The 20600-nt window shown below is 43.7% G+C and overlaps 5 protein-coding genes and 1 pseudogene across 5 annotated transcripts in view; 3 read left to right on the top strand and 3 right to left on the bottom strand.

Moving 5' to 3' along the window:
• The window catches only part of Gm37013 (predicted gene, 37013), an 889226-nt gene that overhangs the window by 184160 nt on the left and 684466 nt on the right, over positions 1-20600 (bottom strand). The window lies entirely within an intron of this gene.
• Positions 1-20600, bottom strand: part of Gm38666 (predicted gene, 38666) — an 874243-nt gene that overhangs the window by 184160 nt on the left and 669483 nt on the right. The window lies entirely within an intron of this gene.
• Gm38667 (predicted gene, 38667) overlaps positions 1-20600 on the bottom strand; it is an 868072-nt gene that overhangs the window by 184160 nt on the left and 663312 nt on the right. The window lies entirely within an intron of this gene.
• Positions 4732-5336, top strand: Gm8242 (annotated as a pseudogene).
• Taf7 (TATA-box binding protein associated factor 7) lies at positions 13510-17223 on the top strand. The gene is made up of 2 exons (NM_175770.4): positions 13510-13769; positions 14182-17223. The coding sequence occupies exon 2, from the start codon at positions 14202-14204 to the stop codon at positions 15225-15227; it is 1026 nt and encodes a 341-aa protein (NP_786964.1). The 5' UTR covers positions 13510-13769; positions 14182-14201; the 3' UTR covers positions 15228-17223.
• Positions 18991-20336, top strand: Slc25a2 (solute carrier family 25 (mitochondrial carrier, ornithine transporter) member 2). The gene has a single exon (NM_001159275.1). It carries the CDS (start codon positions 19240-19242, stop codon positions 20035-20037), a length of 798 nt encoding a protein of 265 aa, NP_001152747.1. The 5' UTR covers positions 18991-19239; the 3' UTR covers positions 20038-20336.

The raw sequence follows: 20600 nt of genomic DNA, 5'->3' as shown, positions 1-20600 counted from the left end.
CTCTTGTGCTTCAAGTTGGTGTATACTTTGGTCACGAGGTAGACAGGCTCCACAGTGTGCACTGCAGTCTTATCTTATGAAGGTGTTGGCAAAGCATACTCCTTGTATTTTGTGTCAGCCACCCACCCCAATAGGGAGGCTCTGGATGGCATTGAGCCAGCCAAACCCTGATTATCAGGCTGAGGACCAGTTTCCAGGTAGTCTCCAGGAATACTGCTGCAGTCTGGCCTTGCTGACACAGGACAGTAGCACTTTCTTGATGCAAAGTCACTTGGTCAGGGAGAAACAGGAATTATGAAAGATCCCAAGCACTGGTCCAAAGTACTGCAGGAGGCTTGGGTGAATGCTCCCAACCCCTTGGCACAAGGCACAATGGTGCACATTTGTAATCCAGCATTCAGGAGGCAGAGACAGATGGATTATAAATATGAGGTCAGCCTATGCTACACAACAATACCCTGTCTCAAGAAAAAATAAAGGCTCAGATGTGGCTCACTATGGGTCACCTGCCTAGCACAGAAAAGGCCTCACGACTACACCTCAGCACCACAAAAGGAAAAGGGAAGAAAGAAAAACAATGACCCGTCTTCTGAAAAGAAGCACTTGGATTGCTTTTGCTGTTGTTGTTGTTTTGTTAGCATTTCACTTTGTAGTTGAGGCTAGCCTTAAACTCTGGATCTTCTTGCTCAGTCTCCTGGATGCCGAGGTTACAGGCATGCACCATCACTCTCCGCACACAGACTACTTTTGTTGATGAAAATGCTTGGGTAATAACGCTTGTGCTGCAGAAAAGAGAGGGCTCAGCCCTGTGAGGGCACTGATGGCAAGATTGTGCTTTAGAGTCTGCTCCCGTTCAGGGTCCCATCTCTCAGTAGGTGACAATTACATAGCAATTCTTGTAGGTGAACTGTCCGTGGGCTCACTCCTGTCCATTTAAGCAAAGGGCTCAGTTGGCCTGTTTATGTAATAGCAGTTCTTACCTGTGGACACCTGGTTGACAGTGACCTCCACTTCAACTGGGACTTTGGAAATGGGTCTTTATAGACTGCCTCCAATCTTTTATCCTTGCGGTTCCTTTTTTTTTTTTTTTTTAAATCAAAATCAAGCATTGCTGCAATCTGGAAACAGTAGATTCTATTCTGTATGAGTTATAAGATTGTATAGAAATTACAGCAGAACTCTACCTTAAGATGTCAATGAGGATCACCTGGAACGTGGTCACAGTGAGGATCGGCTCTTCTGCAGGATAGGTGAGCTGCACAGATGTGGCTCGAAATCCAAGGCTCTAAGGCTTTTCCTTCTCCTCCTCCTCCTTCTTTTTCTTTTTTTGGTCTAGAGCTGTTCTGCCCCATGCCCATCACCGAGGAGTGGCAGTCCTGCTCCTCTGGTCTACGGTCCCTCAGTAGCAGTTTCCAGTATCTACTGCTGTAATGGCTCTCCATTCACTTCTGGAGTCAGAGGAGATGGTTTCTGAAAGTTACGTGATAACATTTGTAGAGCTTTTCTCAGCATCCGAATTTTTAAATGCTGATATTAAGATGCCATCCGAAATTTCCAAAACAGTCTGCCACAAGCCGCTGTCATTTAAGTCCAGGCCGATTCTGTCTATATGATTTTCGGTAGAGTTAGTTTTCAAATTCTAGTGGCTTACATAATTTCTTTGGTGGAACTGCAGTGTCTGTCGATCCAGTCATTCTCACGTTGGTCTCTGCAGTCGTGGCTAGGTGGAGCAGTTCTCAGCACTCACTCTCAGATTCTTTTCCAAAGACTCTGCGCAATAGGGACGCAGTTATAGGAGCAGAACAAAGACTGCAGAGGGGGAGGCGGCGCTTCCTGCGCTCAACGCGCCTGCTCCGTGGGCTACTTCCTATCCACGCAGCCATTGGGATGCGAATTCATTCCCTGCAGCTACTCCCAGCTTTCCAGGTAATTTTAAAAGGCAACACCTCAATCAGAGTCATTAAACATGCTGGAGATGATGGCCAGGACATTCTAAGCGGAAAGCAGGAGATAGGGCGCTAAGAGATTCAAACCGAGTGCAGGGCCGGGCCGTGCATTTTAGGGATGTGTTTACGAAAGCCTGCAGAGATCACTGGGTCAGAATGGCCACGGACTGGACGACAGCGGCACCCAGAGGTCCAGCATGGAATCTATCGCCAAGTTGCTTCTGGAATTCTCCCGGAAAAATACCAACTACTTTAGCGTGAAGAGTATACATTGTAAATTTTTTTTGGTAAAATATTAGTAAAATTATCTTTTCACCAAATTTGAGCGAAGTAAATCTAATCTATTACAGTTCGATTTAAGAAACTCCATACATTTTTTACTCGATATTTTTTTTTCAGGTGCCGACTATCAAAACCAGGACCTTGCGCTTGCCTAGACCAGCCGTGTGCATGTAGCTGTACCATACCTTGCCTTTGGCACTCATTTTTGAAGATGATATACTAATGAAATACTTTTCTTTGGAAAAAAAGTGGGGGTGTACTTGCCACTCTTAGTGGAACACATCTGTAATCCCAGCACTCAGGAGGCAGGAGACCCACCACAAGTTCGAAATTAGCCAGGTCTACACAGAGAGTTTCAAGTCAGCTGGGGTGACATAAAGAGACATTAACAAAAAGAGTTCTCTTTACTAGAGAAATTATCCACTGTAAAAGATATATCATGAAAACAATAATTGCTAGGGTTGAGATGGCTCAGTGGGTAAAAGAGCTTGCTGGAGGAAGCATGAAGACCTTCGTCTAAACACCTAGGAGCCGTGTAAAAAGCGAACGGCCACACTGGTTCCTGTAACCCCAGCGTTGTGGGGGTGGAGACAGAAGGTCACTGGGGTTTGGAGCCTGCCAGCCTAGCTCCAGGTTCAGTGACAGATCAGGGTGTAACACAGAGAATCTCTAACCTCCTCTGGCCTCCACAGGTATGTAGGTGAGGGCCTTCCTGCACTGGCACACACAAACAATAAAATAAGTTCTTTCTGTAAACTCAAACATAATTTTCACCATAAAACATTGAAAACTTATGAAAAATTTAAAAAAGACCCTAGTATTGCAGTAATTTAAAATTTTACCTTTGATGTCGATCCTAACTCTTCCAATATGCACTTTTAAAATTCCCCAAATAATTAGCTCTTTTAGGGATAGTTTTAGCTACTCATATCTGTCTACTAAAATACACAGTTTAGAGGTCTACTGGCTGTATACTGTATCTGTTGTGGGGTATCCACCAGAGAAGATTGCCTGGGCATGGGTTTAAGCCAATAGAAATTCTTTATTAGTCAGTCAGCTACTAAGAGGCCAAATCTTTTAAGTTCAGTCTTCATTTTAGAGAACCTGAGCTAAGTTTGAACTCAGGTAAACTAACAGGCTGGTACCTAGCATTGGTTTCCAAGTTGTCCCACAACAAAATCCAAGCCTAGCTCCAGTATCTAGTCTAATCCCTAACAAGACCAGGGTTTCCAGGTTACACCCTCAACAAGACCAGTGTCTCAAGGTTATTCCCCCAACAAACCTGAACCCCCAGGTTACAAGCCTACCCCCTACCTAACGACCACCAATGCAGAGGGGAGCAGAATTTAAGTTTATGATAGGACTCCAGCAACAGCAAATTATGTTAAAGACCACAATAGCTTTCCAATTAGATGCTTGCACATGTACTCCCTGGTTGCTGCTTACTATAAAGCCTTGTCCTGAGATAGATATTCCGGTCTTCCCCACCACCAAAACTGTCCTGTGTGATGGTGGTGCGTTGGGGGGTAGGGGGTAAGCTAGCTCAAATAAAATAAAGACCCTGCTGTGCCATGTTTAACTTTATCTCCGGCCTCCTCCCACTAGATGTCAGTAGATCCTGTTTTCCCAACAGTGACAACCCAGATGTCTCGACATTAAATGAAGGTCACCTTCTAAGGACCACTTTCAGAAACACTGTAGTTCCAAGGAGAGTATTGTTGACCCAAGGGTAGGTATGTGACCATGTTAGTTAAATGAAATCAAAACGCTGACCTTCCCCTGAGTTCAATCCCAAGAACCACAGGAAATACAACTAACTAAACAAATAAACAAGTTAGTAAGTGTGATGGCTAATCTTGTCTACTTGACTGCAACTGGAATCCAATGAAACCCAAGCTGTTGGGAACTTCTGTGAGAGATTTTTTTGAACTAGATTATTTGAGGCAGGAAGACTCTAGGTGTGGGCGGTGTCTTCTGGCAGCAGCACAAATGAAGGGAAGTGGAAGAAGGAAAATTTCTGCCTTCTTGCCTTCACTCTTACTGGCAAGTTTGGTCTCTCAGGTGTCAGACAACAATTGTTACCTAACCCTAGCCACATCCTAAATTCAATGTGATAGCCTCCCTTAAATATAGTTTCCCTCTGAAGTGCAGCATTGAGAAAACACGTGAAACTTAAAAGGAGACAACACATTTCAGGACTGAAGGAGAGAGATGCTTTAGGAAACCTTTAGATGAGCCAGTTATCCCCGGAAGTTTAAGTAAAACATTCCCAAGTTTTGTCCACTGAGAATTTCAAGAACCAATTTCAAGTTATCTTTTGAGACAAGACTATTTGAGCATTATCAAACTCACAGGGAATGAGATGAAAGGCAAGATTTGGATTCTTTTTATATATCACCATGGTCTGGCAGTTTCTATGGTTAGGTAAAGCACTGTCCAGAGGTCAGCATCTACAGGTGTACGTATAATTAAGAGGTAATAAAAACTTTTTCACGGCCACCCGGAAGCCGCGGCTCATACTAACAGTTATTGCCGGTGGCCCTACGGTAAACGCTGTACTCCTGTACCGGTGCCCGTCATGGCGACGCCCCCGATACGGCGGGCCTTGGATACGGTGGGGGAGAAAGTGCTGCGGTACGAGACCTTTATCAGTGACGTACTGCAGCGAGACTTGCAAAAGGTGCTGGATCATTGAGACAAGGTATATGAGCAGCTGTCCGTATATCTTCAACTAAGAAATGTCATTGAGCGACTCCAGGAAACTAATCACTCGGAGTTATATATGCAGGTGGATTTGGGCTGTAACTTCTTCGTTGACACAGTGGTCCCAGATACTTCACGCATCTATGTGGCCCTGGGATATGGTTTTTTTCCTGGAACTGACACTGGCTGAAGCACTCAAGTTCATTGACCGAAAGAGTTCTCTCCTCACAGAGCTCAGCGACAGCCTCACCAAGGACTCCATGAATATCAAGGCCCATATCCACATGATGCTAGAGGGACTTAGAGAACTATAAGGCCTGCAGAATTTCCCAGAGCCATCTCCCCATTGACTGCATCTTCCCAGCCTCCAATATTAAAGCACCTGAATGCCTTGGAAAAAAAAAACTTTTTCACTAAAACAAAAACTGAAGCAAGCAAGCAAACAAACAAACAAGCCAGGTTATATTGGTGTGATGCTTTGAATGAGGATGCCCCCCCCCCCTCTTACAGGCCACTTTAATTTTTTCTCATGATAAAGTGTGACAGTTTAGTTAAAAGTATTCAAACATGCTCTGTTAGATTTTAGTTCCCCCTTTTTTGAGACAGGGTTTCTCTGTGTAGCACTGGCTGTCTTGAACTCATCACTCTGTAGACCAGGCTGGCTTCAAACTCACAGAAAGTCAATTGCCCTGAGAGCTGGGTTAAATGCATGAACCAGCCACTGTTGTTCCAGGAAGTGTTCATGAACCCCAAAAGACCACCTAGGAGCCATTTCTGATGTAATAGCGTTAAGGTCTCTTTATTACAAGCTTGGGTTTGGGCTCTCCTCCAACCCAATCCTGACACAGCAAACTGGAAGGGAAGGTGGATCAGCCTCGAACCCTCAGCAGGACAAGGTTTTATAGGGAATGGGAGTGAGTGAGGGGGTATCCAGCCTGGCAAGCATCTAATAGAATGACTTCTGTAAGCCAACAGGTGGGTGCTCTGAAGCAAGACCATGAACAATCACAAACGGTCTGAAAGCACATCTGAAACAATCAGACTAATCTTTGATTGACTGTTGCTAGGAAGTAGCTAGGGAGCAACTCTGGCCGAGGACAAGCTGTGGGGTACTTCCTGCTACATGGGTTCAGCATGGATTCTGCTGCAGGTCAAGTTCTCAGGCTTTTGCTTTTCTTTAAGATGGAGGCAAGTCCCAAGGTGGAGTAGGTTTGGTTTCTCATTCCTCCCTTTCTCTGGCAACTAGAAGGCCCAAGCATGGGACTTCCTGCAGTTTATCTAATCTCATGAAAACAGTACAGGGCTCAGTTTTTATGACTCAGTTAACTCAGGACTGAAAGTATTCGTGACCAGAAAGGACTGGACCATCATATTTTAGAGGGGGTCAGGGTTTTCATTGTCTAGTCCTTGTGGTGTCCCTGAGGTTTGGGTAGGGGTCCCATCAGTGGGAGACAGGAGGGAGTGAGTCCTGAGGCTGAGTTTCCTCCTTGTGATCTGGGCCGTCTTCAACTGCAAACAGGTCTGTGATTTCATGTTGCAGTCTCGTTGACCTCCAGGGCAATGGGAGGAATCTTTCTAAAGAGGCTCTAATGACTTCTGGCTGGAGAGGGACTTGTTTTATAGAGAATCAGAAGTTTAGTCCAAACATGTTTATGACCCCACTGGACACCTTTGAGATCATCTAACAATTGGTGACACTCTAATTCAGCGGTGACCCCTGCCTGTATGTTAAGAACAATGTGGGGTGGTATCTCAAACAAGATTTCAAAAGGGGTGAGTCCCATCTGGGAAGGGGAGTTTCATACATGGTAGAGAGTGAAGGAAAAGAGAGTTAATTTAGTCATTGCCAGTCTCTTAGGTCAATTTATTAGTTAAGGGTTTTTTTTTTTTTTTACTTTCTACCTGTACTGAATTCTGGGTCTATATTCGCAATAAAGTTTAATTAATTAATCTCCAGAATATTGGCTAATCTCTGACTTACATGGGACACAAAGCTGGTCCATTGTCTGATGCTATCATCTGAGGAAGTCTGTTCCTGGCAGTTTGTCCTCTAAGAACTTCTTTGTTACCATGGATGTAGTTTTATAGTTAGTGGGGAAAGCCCCAGTTCAACATGAAGAAGTATCTATAAGCACCAGAAAACATCTATATCTAAATAGTCTGGTTTTACCTCTGCGAAGTCTGTCTCTCAGTAGACTGGGCTTTGTGCCTCTGAAGCTACCTACCATCAGCGTTGTTGTTAGTCATTGCGTTAGTTAGCTGGCAGGATTTACAGTTCTTGACAATCTTAGCTATCTCTGAGTTGGCATCTCTAATCCTGATATTAGCAAATCCTGTATTCTCTGGACGCCCATGTGGGAAGAGCAGTGAATCTTCTGAAGGATGTGTAGTTACATTTCCTCTGGCACAATGGTTTTCTAATCTGCTGTTCGCTACCATTTGTCATAATTTTGGGACACAGGCAAATTCCTAGTCCAGATTATGTCATCTTTTGAATGCTTAGGGAGGTCAGAAATATAGGATCTCCCAGATGCCAGGAAGTCAGGGGCATGAGAGGTTCTTTCTAGGGCAGTGTGTTGGGCTGCTTTTTTGGCCCTATTGCCTTCTGATACTGGGTCATTCCATCTCTGGTGTCTCAAGCAGTGGATGATGGATGGCCAGCTTTTTAGGCCCCCATAGAGAGAGCCCTTAGTTGGGAAAGGATTTACTCCTTATTTTTGATAGTCTTTCCATCTGCCATCAGAAGGCCTCTCTCCCTATAAATAGGTCCACAGACAGGAGCGGTAGCAAAAGCATTTTGTCTTTTCTCAGTGCTAATGCCTAGCTCAGAGCTACCAGTTCAGTTTTAAGGGCTGACATTCTTGCCGTGAGTGGCTCTGCCGATTATGATCTTAGTGTTTGAGACCACAGCTGCCCCAGAATATCTCTGTCTAACCTAAATGAAGCTATCTGAAGATCTGGTGTGGTCCCATGGATGTGAGCCAAAATGTCTTGAGTAGTCATACAGTGGCCTGTCAAGGTCTGGGTCAGGCAGCCGGGTAGCAAGGCTCAGGGCAGTTGGGGCCTGAAATGTAATCCTGGGGGAGGGGTGCAGGGGATCTAAGAGGAGAGGCCAGTAATGAGTCATTCTGGCATTGGTGATAATCAGCCTTTGGCTTAGTAGCAGTTTGTCAGGATCCTTAACCAGGTGGGCTGTCATTGTGATGAAGTGCAAATGGGGGTGGGGGGAACCCAGATTCTGGCAACTGGGTCTAATTCCTTTGACAGGCCATTAGCCTGTGCCAGGGCCTCTTGTCCACGAATAGCTGGAAGGGCTTAGTCACTTGTGGCAACTCCAAAGCTTGTATAGAAATTGCTTTCTGGCCTCAGAGAGCCACTTCTGACCTCCTATTAATGTGTATCCTCTGGATCCAGGGAGTTCAGCTGTGATTGACAGAGTAGGGCCTTCTTATCGGAGGCTTGATAGTCTAAGTTTCTCAGGGTCTCCAACAGGTCCTGGGTCTCTTTTAGACATTCTTGTTTGGTTTCTGCTGTCACCAGGAGGTTATTTATAAACTGTTGAGGAGACTTCTAGGTTTTAGCAAGACAGAGTGTTAAGCTCTTTTAGTAACAAAGAAGCTGGTGGGTTTCTCTTTTATTTTGAGGGTTACCCTGGACATCTTTTCAGGCCATGGTTTGAATAGGCTTTTTCTTGGCATATTTCCTGGCCCAGTGGTTCTCCTCTTTAGAATTAAGTACATTGGCTCTTTTCTAAGTGGGGCCATTTTCGGTCCTTAGGGTCCCCCTTACCTCTTTTTGTAGAAGCCATTTGTTTAGATATCTCCTACACAGGTGGGCCACTACACTGGCCTGGCACCAGGGCCTGAATATGCACATTGGTTTCTAGAAGCCATTTGTTTGAGACATCTCCTATAGTCCTCAGGTTTGGCCATGGCTGCCAACAGGATCTTTGCCAGATAGAGAATCTGTTTCTTCTGCTCTTATACCTGTCTTTTTTTTTTTTTAAATCTCTATTAAATGCTTCTTCTGCCATTATCTTTCAGACTCTTTTCCCTTGGTCCTTGAGCCCTTTGGAGTTTTCTGCTATCTGGTGCTGCCTGGCTAATCAAAGCTGGAGCTACTGCTGCTTTTGCATCCTTTGGACAAATTAGTGGCTGTGTTACAGCCACTTTGAGACCTGCCAATCAGAGCATGGCGGTATGACTTAGTCTCTCCTTACCTTTAGCAGAGTTGAAGTTCTAATCTGGGCGGGTTCCCCCCAGGGCCAGGGACCAGTTTTCTGGTCTCTGTCTGTTGTGAAGAAAACCTTCAAGAGCTCTTTGCAATCACCTCCAGAGGGCTGGTGGGTGAAAAGGACTGTCTCTAAGAGATTAATTTAATTTTGAGGATTGTCTGAAAAAAGGGGAGTTCTGAATTCTCCAGTAGAAAAAGGTCACGCGTGGCAAAGGCTCAATAGTGACGAGGTTGGTTTCCTTGATTATCAACTGGCCCTGCTGCTTGTGAGGACAGACCAACAGACAGACTCAGGCTCAGAAGGCAGGGCTGCCTGCAGCTGCTGTCATTCCCCCTGAGGGGTTGAATAAGGTGTGTGTGTGTGTGGGGGGGTGGGTGGAAAAACAACCTCTTCTGCTCCTCTTTGGAGGACTGGGTAGAGGGATAATGTAGGAGGAGACAGGTGGTCTGGTGTCTCCTCCTTCATACCCTTGGGCTTTTTGCTAGCAGGGGCAAAAATTTCTGCCTGTTGTCTGGGGAGAAAAAGTTTAAGCCAAGAGGCTGGGTCCTCTAGACCCGACATCTTCTGTCAAAGTCAAAAGTTGCCTCATAACAAGAAACAGGAGAGTAGAGAACAGTTAGTTCTAACAGAATTTACAACAAACATGAACCCAAGTGGACCCATAGCCAGATGGCGAGCGTCCGAGCACCCCAATCCAAGTGAGACACTCAGTTTTCCTGACCAGAGCCTGGAATGTCTTCCAGACCCTGTGTGGTTACAAGTCTTTGTTATGTCTGCTCAATCGCATCAGACCACAAAATACCTTCTTTTAGGCCTCTTTTTAGAAAAGGGATTACAGATCTGGGCAACACTCAGGATTTATGAAAAAGGACTGGCAGTGCACAGACACAGACCAAATTACCTAGTGCTACATAAACACATGGACAGACTCACAGACTCAGATAGACATCACCAGCACTGAGATCCTAAGTGTTGGATCCTGGGGACCTTGGAGTTCCTGGCTAAAGCACCAAAATGTTGTTTTAGGAAGCCTTCATGAATCCCAAAAGACCACCAAGGAGCCATTTCTGATGTAATAGCATTAGGGTCTCTTTATTACATGCTTGGTCTTGGCTCTCCTCTAACTCAACCTTGACACAGCAGAACGGGAAGGGAAGGCAGAACAGCTTCTAACCCTCAGCAGGACAAGTTCTTATAGGAAAATAGGAGCAAGTGAGTGTGTGAGGGAAGAGGTGTCTGGTCTGACAAGCATCTAGCATCTATAAGCTGACATGTGGGTACTCTGAATCAAGACCATATACAATCACAAACGGTCTGAGAGTTCATCTGAAACAATCAGACTAATCTTTGATTAACTTTTGTTAGAAAGTAGTTAGGGCATCACTAGCCAAGTAGAAGCCTCAGGGTCCTTCCTGGTACATGGATGCAGCTTGGGTTTTGCTGCAGGTCAAGTTCTCAGGTATTTTGTTTTCTTTAAGATGGAGGCCAGTCCCAAGATGGAGTAGGTTTGGCATCTCACCACAGCCAGGCACAATTGACAAGATATTTTATATAAACCACTTAACAGTAGTAATGACTTATTTTGCCTCCTGGTATCAGTGTCTTCAGTCCCAGGCTGCCTGGCTGGCTCTGTTTCTGGGCCTGATGTGAAGTACAGCCCAATGCACGAAGGGCATGTGTCAGCAGAGATGCTCTGCTCATAGTGATCAAGAAGCAAGGATTAGAGAGACCTTCCCAGGGCATACCCCTACTGCCCTTCTTTTTCTAACTAGGCCCCGCTGATCACCAAGTCTGGCTCCTATGTCTTGTATTAAGTGTTGGAGCACAATGAACAAGACAAACCTTTCTACCACAAAGTCAGTTAAGTATATAAAGAAATAAAGTGAATTTTGCAAATGCTAACCACCTTTTAAGAGGGTCATTTTAATTTAGCTACGTGTCTTAGTCAGGTTTTTTGTTCCTGCACAAACGTCATGATCAAGAAGCAAGTTGGGGAGGAAACGGTTTATTCAGCTTACATTTCCACATTGCTGTTTATCACTAAAGGCTGTATGGATTGGAACTCAAGCAGGTCTGGAAGCAAGAGCTGATGCAGAGGCCATGGAGGGATGTTACTTACTGGCTTGCTCAGCTTGCTTTCTTATAGAATCCAGCCCAGGGATGGCACCACCCACAATGGGCCCTCCCCCCTTAATCAGTAATTGAGAAAATGCCTTACAGCTGGATCTCATGGAGGCATTTTCTTAAGGGAGGCTCCTTTCTCTGTGATAACTCCAGCTTGTGTCAAGTTGACATGCAAATCCAGCCAGTACAGATATGGTGAGTATTTTAGAAGACATAAATCAAATGGCTTTGATGCACCGTCACAGAGATCCAAATAAAATAATATGTAAAAATGGATATCGTGAAGTGGGAACGGCCAAGTGTGATAGAGCACTCCTTTAATCTTGATCCCGTGCTCAGGAGGCAGGGGCAGGTTTCAGGGAGGTTGAGGCCAGTTAGGGCTGCATAGTGAGACTGTCTCAAAAAACCAAACTAAACCAAACAAAGCCAGTGAAAACTGTCATTTATGCCAAGTACTATGTCACATGCTGACGAATATCCATGGTACAAACAGCTCCAAGCAGTAGGACAGTAAAGACGTCTTACTTACTTAGAATAAATTCTAAGATGATTTTAAAAAGATACTTGCCAGTATGAGCCAGGACACATGCTGGGGGTGGTTGCTGTTATCCCAGAACATGGAAGACTGAGTGGGCCAGAAGGATCACTAAGAGTTCAAAGTTCTCCCTAGGTAGGGTCACAGAGACAATGTATTAAAAAGATTTTTTTTCAAAAGCTTCCATATTACACTTCAGCTGTAACAGGTCCCCAGACCTTAGCACTACTGACTCCATGATGAAAGTACCATTCATCACATAGACAGTGTGATGGGTATTCCTGCCTGTCAAGGTGACTATATCTGGAATGAACCACAATCCAGAAATGGAGGGCACACCAATGATTCAGGTCTTGAGGCTGGAATCTACATGAAGATCTTGAGGCATAGTGGCCATAAAAAGCTTAGGTCCATGCAAGGTAGTATACACCTTTAATCCCAGGAGACTGAGGCAAGCAGATCTCTTATTTCAAAGCCAGATTTGGACAAATCAGGTTCCAGATCCATGAGTGGTGGTCCACACCTTTAATCTGGGCAGAACACTCTGCTGCAGGACATTGGAAGAAGGAAGACTCACTCTTTGCCTGCTTGCACTTATTTGCCAGCACATCTGCTGCTACCTACGTCTTCAGGATACAGAAGACCAGGTGAAACAAAGTAGCCTCTTGGGACTTCCCATTTAGAGCTGCCCATTGTTGGGTGGCTGGACTACAGACTGCAAATCATTACAATAAATTCCCTTAATATATAGGCATTCCACAAGTTCTGTGACCCTAGAGAACCCTAACTAATACAGACAGTATCAATGAGCAAAATAAATAATAAAGACCTAATTTATCAAACTTCATAGTTCTGGGAAAGTCTCTAAATGTACCAGCCTTGCTTTTTGGCTTCTGTAGGTCAGTCTCTAGCTTATGGTTCTTGTAATAAAAGTATGCCAATGCAGGACATTTGTTTGTGCTTAAAAGCTCACCATGACAAAGTCTCAGGGCCAACTGGGATCCAGAACACCCAGTGTAGTCACTGGCTAGTTAATATTTGTTGGCTTAAACCTGTGTCTGAACAGCGTTCTTTGGTGGACATTCCACAACAAAATCAGACCGTTTGTGTTTCAGACAATTCTGTTCTAAATGAACCTGCGTCATCATAAAAACATTTGTTTACAGTTATAGCTATCTGACATATTACCAAAATATCGTATCATACATATCACACCTGGTCCTCTGGATCCAAAAACACAAATGAAGCCAAAGGCTTAGTTCCTTTCAAGGCAATAAGCATGATTTTTCGCGTTAGAGAGTGAACAGCAATACTGTATCATTTCACTGTTTGGGCCACTTTTACTTTGTGTTGTTTCCAATGTTTTAGCGGAGGCCGACTGGGTACGCCCTGGGAAGTAAAGATGCTTTCTGCAGGGACGACCTTTATCTCTGGTAATCACTCTAGAAACTGTCCCGACCCGCGACTTCGTAAAGTGCTGTCTTACGGGGTAAGTTTATGTTTTACTTTTTTGGAATCTCCATCTTGCATTTCCAAAGCAAAGCTTTTCTGGAAACAGCCTATACAGGGCAAGTTCTCACGAGAAGACGTAGTCACGGAACGACGTAATTACGAAGTGCGCCTGCGCGCGCCGCTAGTACTTCCGGAAGAGCGGCGGCCAGCCCCTCCGTGTCTGCTTCCGGTCTGTGACGTAGCGCCGCGTCTGCTTCCGCTCTGACGGAGCACTTTCGTTTTCTTCAGTGAGAGGAGACGTGGGAAAGTTGTCTCCGGTGTTCGGTTCTCTGAGAGGGAGCTTTCGCGCCGCGGGTCCTTAGCCGTCTCATTGTTAGCGCATAGGTCGCCCTGCCGGGCGGCCGAGAACGCCAAGAAACCGGAAGGCGGACGCACCGCTCCCTGCTGCTTTGCTCAAGCCGCGAAAAGCTAAGTTCACAGTCGCTGGTGAACTGTAAGTACCGGAGTCGAAGAGTTCGTTCACTCCCTTTACTTATTCTTTTTCTTTAATACTTTTATTTTATATCTTATTGGAGAGAATCTGTGGATCGGGGTTGTCTGCCAGACTAGACTGACGGTCTGTGCCTAAAACCCCTCAGTCGCTGCCGTTTCTTTTGCTGTTCAGGTTATCAGCAGCGTCTTTTAGAGGCTCTAATATGATACTGCATCTAGCAGACGAGTGAGTTTAACAGGGACAGTGCCAAAGTTTAAAAGTTTAAAGACTAGACTTGGGACTTAATTAAAAAATTAAGACAAAATAGGCACTAGCTTGCGTTCCACTTTTGTTGCTGTTTTCCTTGGAACTTGGTAATTACGAATTTAAAATTCTACTTAATGACATTGCCCCCCCCCTTTAATTGTTGTAGGAGCTCACAAGGAATTAAAGATGAGTAAGAACAAAGACGATGCGCCTCATGAGCTAGAGAGCCAGTTTATCTTACGACTGCCCCCAGAATATGCCGCTACGGTGAGGAGGGCAGTGCAGTCTGGGCATGTCAACCTGAAAGACAAACTGAGCATTGAGTTACACCCTGATGGGCGTCACGGCATTGTCAGAGTGGATCGAGTGCCCTTGGCTGCAAAATTGGTCGATTTGCCTTGTGTTACGGAAAGCTTGAAAACCATCGATAAGAAAACCTTTTACAAGACAGCTGATATCTCTCAGATGCTTGTAGCCACAGTAGATGGTGACCTATACCCTCCTGTGGAGGAGGCAGCTGCCACTGCTGATCCCAAAGCAAACAAGAAAAAAGATAAGGACAAAGAGAAAAAGTTTGTTTGGAACCATGGAATTACTCTACCTCTAAAAAATGTCAGAAAGAGACGGTTCCGGAAGACAGCAAAGAAGAAGTACATTGAATCTCCGGATGTGGAAAAAGAAGTCAAGCGTCTGCTGAGTACAGATGCAGAAGCTGTCAGTACTCGTTGGGAGATAATTGCTGAAGATGAAACAAAGGAGACAGAAAATCAAGGCCTGGACATCTCTTCTCCAGGAATGTCTGGCCACAGGCAAGGCCATGACTCACTAGAGCATGATGAGCTTCGAGAGATATTCAATGACCTCAGCAGCAGCAGTGAAGATGAAGAAGACGTAAACATCCTTGACACTGAGGAAGATCTGGAGAGACAGCTACAAGACAAGCTAAATGAATCCGACGAGCAACACCAAGAAAATGAAGGAACCAATCAGTTGGTTATGGGAATTCAGAAGCAGATAGATAACATGAAAGGCAAGCTCCAAGAAACCCAAGACAGGGCAAAGCGCCAGGAAGATCTCATTATGAAGGTAGAAAACCTGGCTCTCAAGAACAGGTTTCAGGCAGTTCTGGATGAGCTCAAACAAAAAGAAGACCGCGAAAAGGAGCAGCTTAGCTCTTTGCAGGAAGAGCTGGAATCACTTCTGGAGAAGTGAGCTTGTTGACTTTAGTCCTTAGACTAGTCAGCTCAAGAAAAAATTATTTTCAGAGTAAGGTCTTGAAATACTTTTTTTTTCTTTGAAATGTTCTTATTCCCTGAGTTTTGTTGAAAATTTTTTGATTGTTTTTCAGAACTATGGTGGTGGGTTTTCATTCTTAAGAAAATAGGATTACATAGACAGGTTTGTTGTAGGGAAGATATAAGAAAGATGAGTGAAATGAAAACACTTGAACTTTTAATCACAGGACTTTATTACAATTTGTTTCCTAAAAGTTTCTAGTCCTTTTTTTTTTTTTTTTTGGTGCTAAGATCAGTAATAAGCTAGCCTACAGGCAGTGAAGTTAATTTCTTTTAAAAGAAATATATTTTTTTTTACCTCAGCAAGTTTCCATGTTACAGAAATGCAAGTTTTTCATAAAGGTTGTTTCTTATACAATAAAAGCTACTAATTTTCACTGTTTATGATGTTGTTCTATGAATACTGAAAGTTGAGGTGGTTCATGGAGTTTAATGACTGAATGGTGTAGATCAAGATAAATCCTGTTCTTTTGTTTTTAGGAAAAGGAAAGCACCAGGTAAGGAAATGGAGAAATTCATTGTTGCATTATATATTAAGGTTCAGGTCCACCCACTTCATCTGGAGGTTTATGAACACTGGGTCTAGAGCCTTCTTAAACTATCCTAGTTTTTATGGATGGATATCTGTATCTTTTTCTTAAGCACTAAGGTTATCTGTAAAATATTGGAAGCAGTTATCAGATAAACTATTCCACATGCTTAGATTAAGATTATATTTTAACTATTGCCAATTTAACTGCTACAATTATTTAATAGACTGATGTTTATTCATATTGTTTCATTAGTATTTCCCAGTATGAAAACCTGTGTCCTGGTCTGGGATTTTAAAATTTCATATACAGAGAAAAATTCTGTGTGTTTTTTTAAATACTAAAAAGCTGCCCCTAGGCAAACTAAGTATGAATTCAGAATGGAAGTCATCTGGCCCCTTTCATTGAGAACTTGCCTTCTGTATTGCTGTTGACGGCTGCCAGAGCCTCTGAAGCCCTAACTAGTCTGAACAGCTTGAGGTCAAGGCATACCAGTACATATCAGTGACTTGATTGTATGATTTTTGGGCCGTGTAATTTGTAGCTTAATCCGTTTGCTTCTATTTTCTTCTCTCTGAAATGGAGGTGATAGTATTACCAGCCGCACAGGGCTATTGGACTGACTTAAATCATAAGGCAGGCTTACTTAGAACAGTACCTGGAATATGGTGAGTGAAGAGTTAACAAAGAAACGTTACCATTTACTAAACTGGATCATAAAAGGCATTAAAGAGTGATAGAGAATAGTAAGGTGTTTACAAAGAAATTTTTTATTTTTGACTCACTCTGTATCTCAGGATGGCCTTGAACTCAGTTCTCTCAATCAAGTGCTGGGACTGTAGGTGTGCATGGGCAGGCCTGGCTTAGGCAACAGCTGTTTTAATTAGGTTTTGTTTCAAATTCAACAAAGGCTCAAACCGTCTATTTTGGAAAAGGTTTAGAATATCTACAGCATAAAAATTGACTCAACTTATTCCTGTAGTTTTCTTGTTTGTTTCTGGATATTTTTATAATAATACTAAAAATGGCATAAGGAGTAATTATCTGTTAATAAAATTTAAAAGATGAAGATTGAGATCTAAATCCTACATTCTCATTAAAGATTCACTTTTCTCATGCAGCTCTTAGCTAAGGAGTATGCTATAAAGACAGTGTCTATGGGTTCAAGGGCAGATTATGCTTGTGTATGTGTGTGTGTTGGGGGTGCTGGGCCTTGGGAACACTAGGCAATTGCTCTGTCACTGATTAGTACATTTTAAGAGGTATCATCTCATGCCTTTATTTGTATACAAAACATTACATTTATGTAGTTTTCTAATGCAAAAATTATAATTTTGTTATATAGACCCTCTAGAGACTTGTCTAAAAATATGAATGTTTATCAACCTGTGAATCTTTTTTTTTTTTTTAAAGATTTATTTCATGTGTGTGAGTACACTGTTGCTGTCTTCAGACACACCGGAAGAGGGAATTGGATCCCATTACAGATGGTTATGAGCCACCATGTGGTTGCTGGGAATTGAACCTAGGACCTCTGGAAGAGCAGTCAGAGCTCTTAACCACTGAGCCATCTCTCCAGTCCCTGTGAATCTCTTATATAATAGTTTTTTCCTAATGTTAGCCACTACAGATGGTAATTAGCTGTAAGGAAGGAACTCATTAAAGTCTGTGCTCAGAGTTGTTGATACCTAAGATCTTTATCCTTTGAAGCCATCTCACAGAGAATAGAAAGTTTACTTTTTTCTGTATAAATTGAACCAATGGAGGCCCCAACTCAAAACACACAGATTAAGAGTGAGGTGAACAGCAGCTGAAAAGGAATTTGTGTGCAAGCTTCTATGTATTTACTGTAGGGGCCTTGTTAAGTCATGTTTAGGCATACATACACGTCTGAGATTGGGTGATTAGGTTCTGCAGCGTTGGCCCCTGGGCTAAGAGCACTTGCTTCTCTTCCAGAGGACCCAGGTTAGGTTTTCAGTGCTTACATGGTGGCTTACAACCTATTGTAAGGCCAATTCTAGGGAATTTAGCTCTCTTCTGATCTCCATGCTGCACATAATTGCAAATTAGTAAAATCTTTTTAAAAATCTTAGAATATTATCTCTAAAGAAAAGTTATCTCAGAGAAAATTCAAATGTCAACAGTTGGACATTTTCCAAAGGAAAGGCCATCTGCTGAAAAATTCTACCTCTTACCATGTACAATCTGAGTTTTAATACCTTACTGTTTTGTTTTTGAGAAAGGGTCTGTAGCCCTTTTGGGATTGTCCCTGTAGATCAGGCTGGCCTTGAATTGAGAAATCTGCTCACACCTGCTTCGGATTAAAGGTGTGTGCCACTCCACCAGGCTAAAACCTTTTAAATATAGTTCATGAAAGCTAATGAAAGAAACACTGATCCCAAATCTGGGGTCCTCTGTAAGGCGGGAGTCCGAGCTCTGCCTTGCCTGTCCCAGAGAAGAGCAGCTGCTGTGGGATGTTTTGTTTCTTGCCACGGACTTAAATGTAGTAGTTTCCAAGTAGTTTGTCTTCTCTATTATTCTTTTTTTTTTTTTTTTTTTAGTTTTTCGATACGGGGTTTCTCTGTATAGCCCTGGCTATCCTGGAATTCACTCTGTAGACCAGGCTGGTCTCGAATTCAGAAATCCGCCTGCCTCTGCTTCCCAAGTGTTGGGATTAAAGGCGTGCGCCACCACGCCCGGCTTCTATTATTTATTTTTGAGGCAGAGCCTTTAATATATATCCCTGGCTGGCCTCAAACTCAACTAGTCTCTGCTTCTTGAATGCTGGAGTTAAAAGTATGTGGCCCCTAGCATGGCCTGTCTTCTCTTTGAAAGCACTGTTCTAAAATCCAGATTGGATCAGCTGAGAGCACCTCTTGTGTAGTTTTGCGTAGTAAGAAATCAGGAATACAAACCCACAGAGAAACATCTTTTCATCCTCAACTTGCTGTGGTACTGAGGGTGAAAGAGCTGTAGTTACCCAGGCACACGTTCTATCCCTGACTTACACGCCCAACTCCAGGAAAGCGTTTCCTCCTAGGTATTTATGGGAGAAGTGGCCACTTCTCAAACGACCACTGAAAGCATTCTGCCATTGTCCTCGGGGACAGTGGGATGCTCATGGATGCACGTGCCTGGGGGTTATTCCCTAGCGGCCGGAGAGTGCGGCGGCGGCCCAAGGCTTTGGTTTGAGTAGCCTTGACAAGGAGACAGAGACACAGGTCCGCAGCAGCTGGCCGTGGGCGCAAAAGAGACTTGGCTTCTGACGACACCCTCGGGAGGGTGGAGGAACATGAAGTCCACCCTGCCATCCAAGCCGCCATAGACCTCACTGCGGGCGCAGCAGGGGGCGGAGCTTGTGTGCTGACTGGGCAACCCTTCGACACCATAAAAGTAAAGATGCAGACATTTCCTCAGCTGTACAAAGGCCTTGCCGACTGCTTCCTGAAAACATACAACCAAGTGGGCATCCGTGGCCTTTACAGGGGAACCAGTCCTGCACTGCTAGCCTATGTCACCCAGGGTTCTGTCCTGTTCATGTGCTTTGGCTTTTGCCAACAGTTTGTCAGGAAAGTGGCTAGAGTGGAGCAGAATGCAGAGCTGAACGACTTGGAGACTGCTACTGCTGGGTCGCTGGCTTCTGCATTTGCTGCGCTGGCTCTCTGCCCCACTGAGCTTGTGAAGTGTCGGCTGCAGACCATGTATGAGATGAAGATGTCAGGGAAGATAGCACAAAGCTATAACACAATTTGGTCTATGGTTAAGAGTATCTTCATGAAGGATGGTCCCTTAGGCTTCTATCGTGGACTCTCGACCACTCTTGCTCAGGAAATACCTGGCTATTTCTTCTACTTTGGGGGCTATGAAATCAGTCGATCATTTTTTGCATCAGGGGGATCAAAGGATGAACTAGGCCCTGTCCCTTTGATGTTAAGTGGAGGCTTTGCTGGGATCTGTCTCTGGCTTATCATATTCCCAGTGGACTGCATTAAATCCAGAATCCAGGTTCTTTCTATGTTTGGGAAGCCTGCAGGATTAATCGAAACCTTTATAAGTGTTGTGAGAAATGAAGGGATATCAGCCTTGTATTCTGGATTGAAAGCCACTCTGATTCGAGCCATCCCTTCCAATGCTGCTCTCTTTTTGGTTTATGAGTACAGCAGAAAGATGATGATGAACATGGTGGAAGAATACTGAAGTGTCTATTGATGAGTCCTTGTCTGAGCACATGAATGAGAGGACCACAGCTCTACATGTCAAAGAGTTCAAGACCAACATGGAGTTAGCTTTGACTGGGAATTTCGGGTTTGTCTTCCCTTCCTCAAATCTCATACCTTGTGGAGAGATCTTTATATCATATGGTTTCTTCCTGCAATCCTACTGAAATAGGAAAATCACTAGTTTTGCTGGTGGTGGGATCTACAGGGTGAACCCAAGACTCTATGTACTTAATCTCAATTATCAAGGCTTCTTCATAAATCTATATATGCATCTTGAATGGTATGTGTTGTGAGTGAAACAATTTAGTACTCTGTTTACTCAAATATCACCAAAATACCTTGAGTTGATCATGTTTCAGGTATACAGGTATTGCTTAATTTTTTCTTTCTTTTTTTTTTTTTTTTTTTGCTTAATTTTTTCAAGATGTGGGTTATAGTTTAAAACTTGTTTAATGTGCACTGCACTAGGCTGTTAAGGTTTTTAAAGTCTTTTTTTTTTTTTTTTTTTTTTTTTCTTAGAGTTCACCCATGCACATCCCA

This window comes from Mus musculus, chromosome 18 (assembly GCF_000001635.26).
Source record: "Mus musculus strain C57BL/6J chromosome 18, GRCm38.p6 C57BL/6J".
Taxonomy (NCBI): domain Eukaryota; kingdom Metazoa; phylum Chordata; class Mammalia; order Rodentia; family Muridae; genus Mus; species Mus musculus.
This window is presented reverse-complemented; position numbering and strand designations above follow the sequence as displayed.

What these genes read in the sequence shown, in the direction of transcription:
- Taf7 (NM_175770.4), top strand. Translation starts at nt 14,202, where the DNA reads ATGAGTAAGAACAAAGACGATGCGCCTCATGAGCTAGAGAGCCAGTTT.
- Slc25a2 (NM_001159275.1), top strand. Translation starts at nt 19,240, where the DNA reads ATGCAGACATTTCCTCAGCTGTACAAAGGCCTTGCCGACTGCTTCCTG.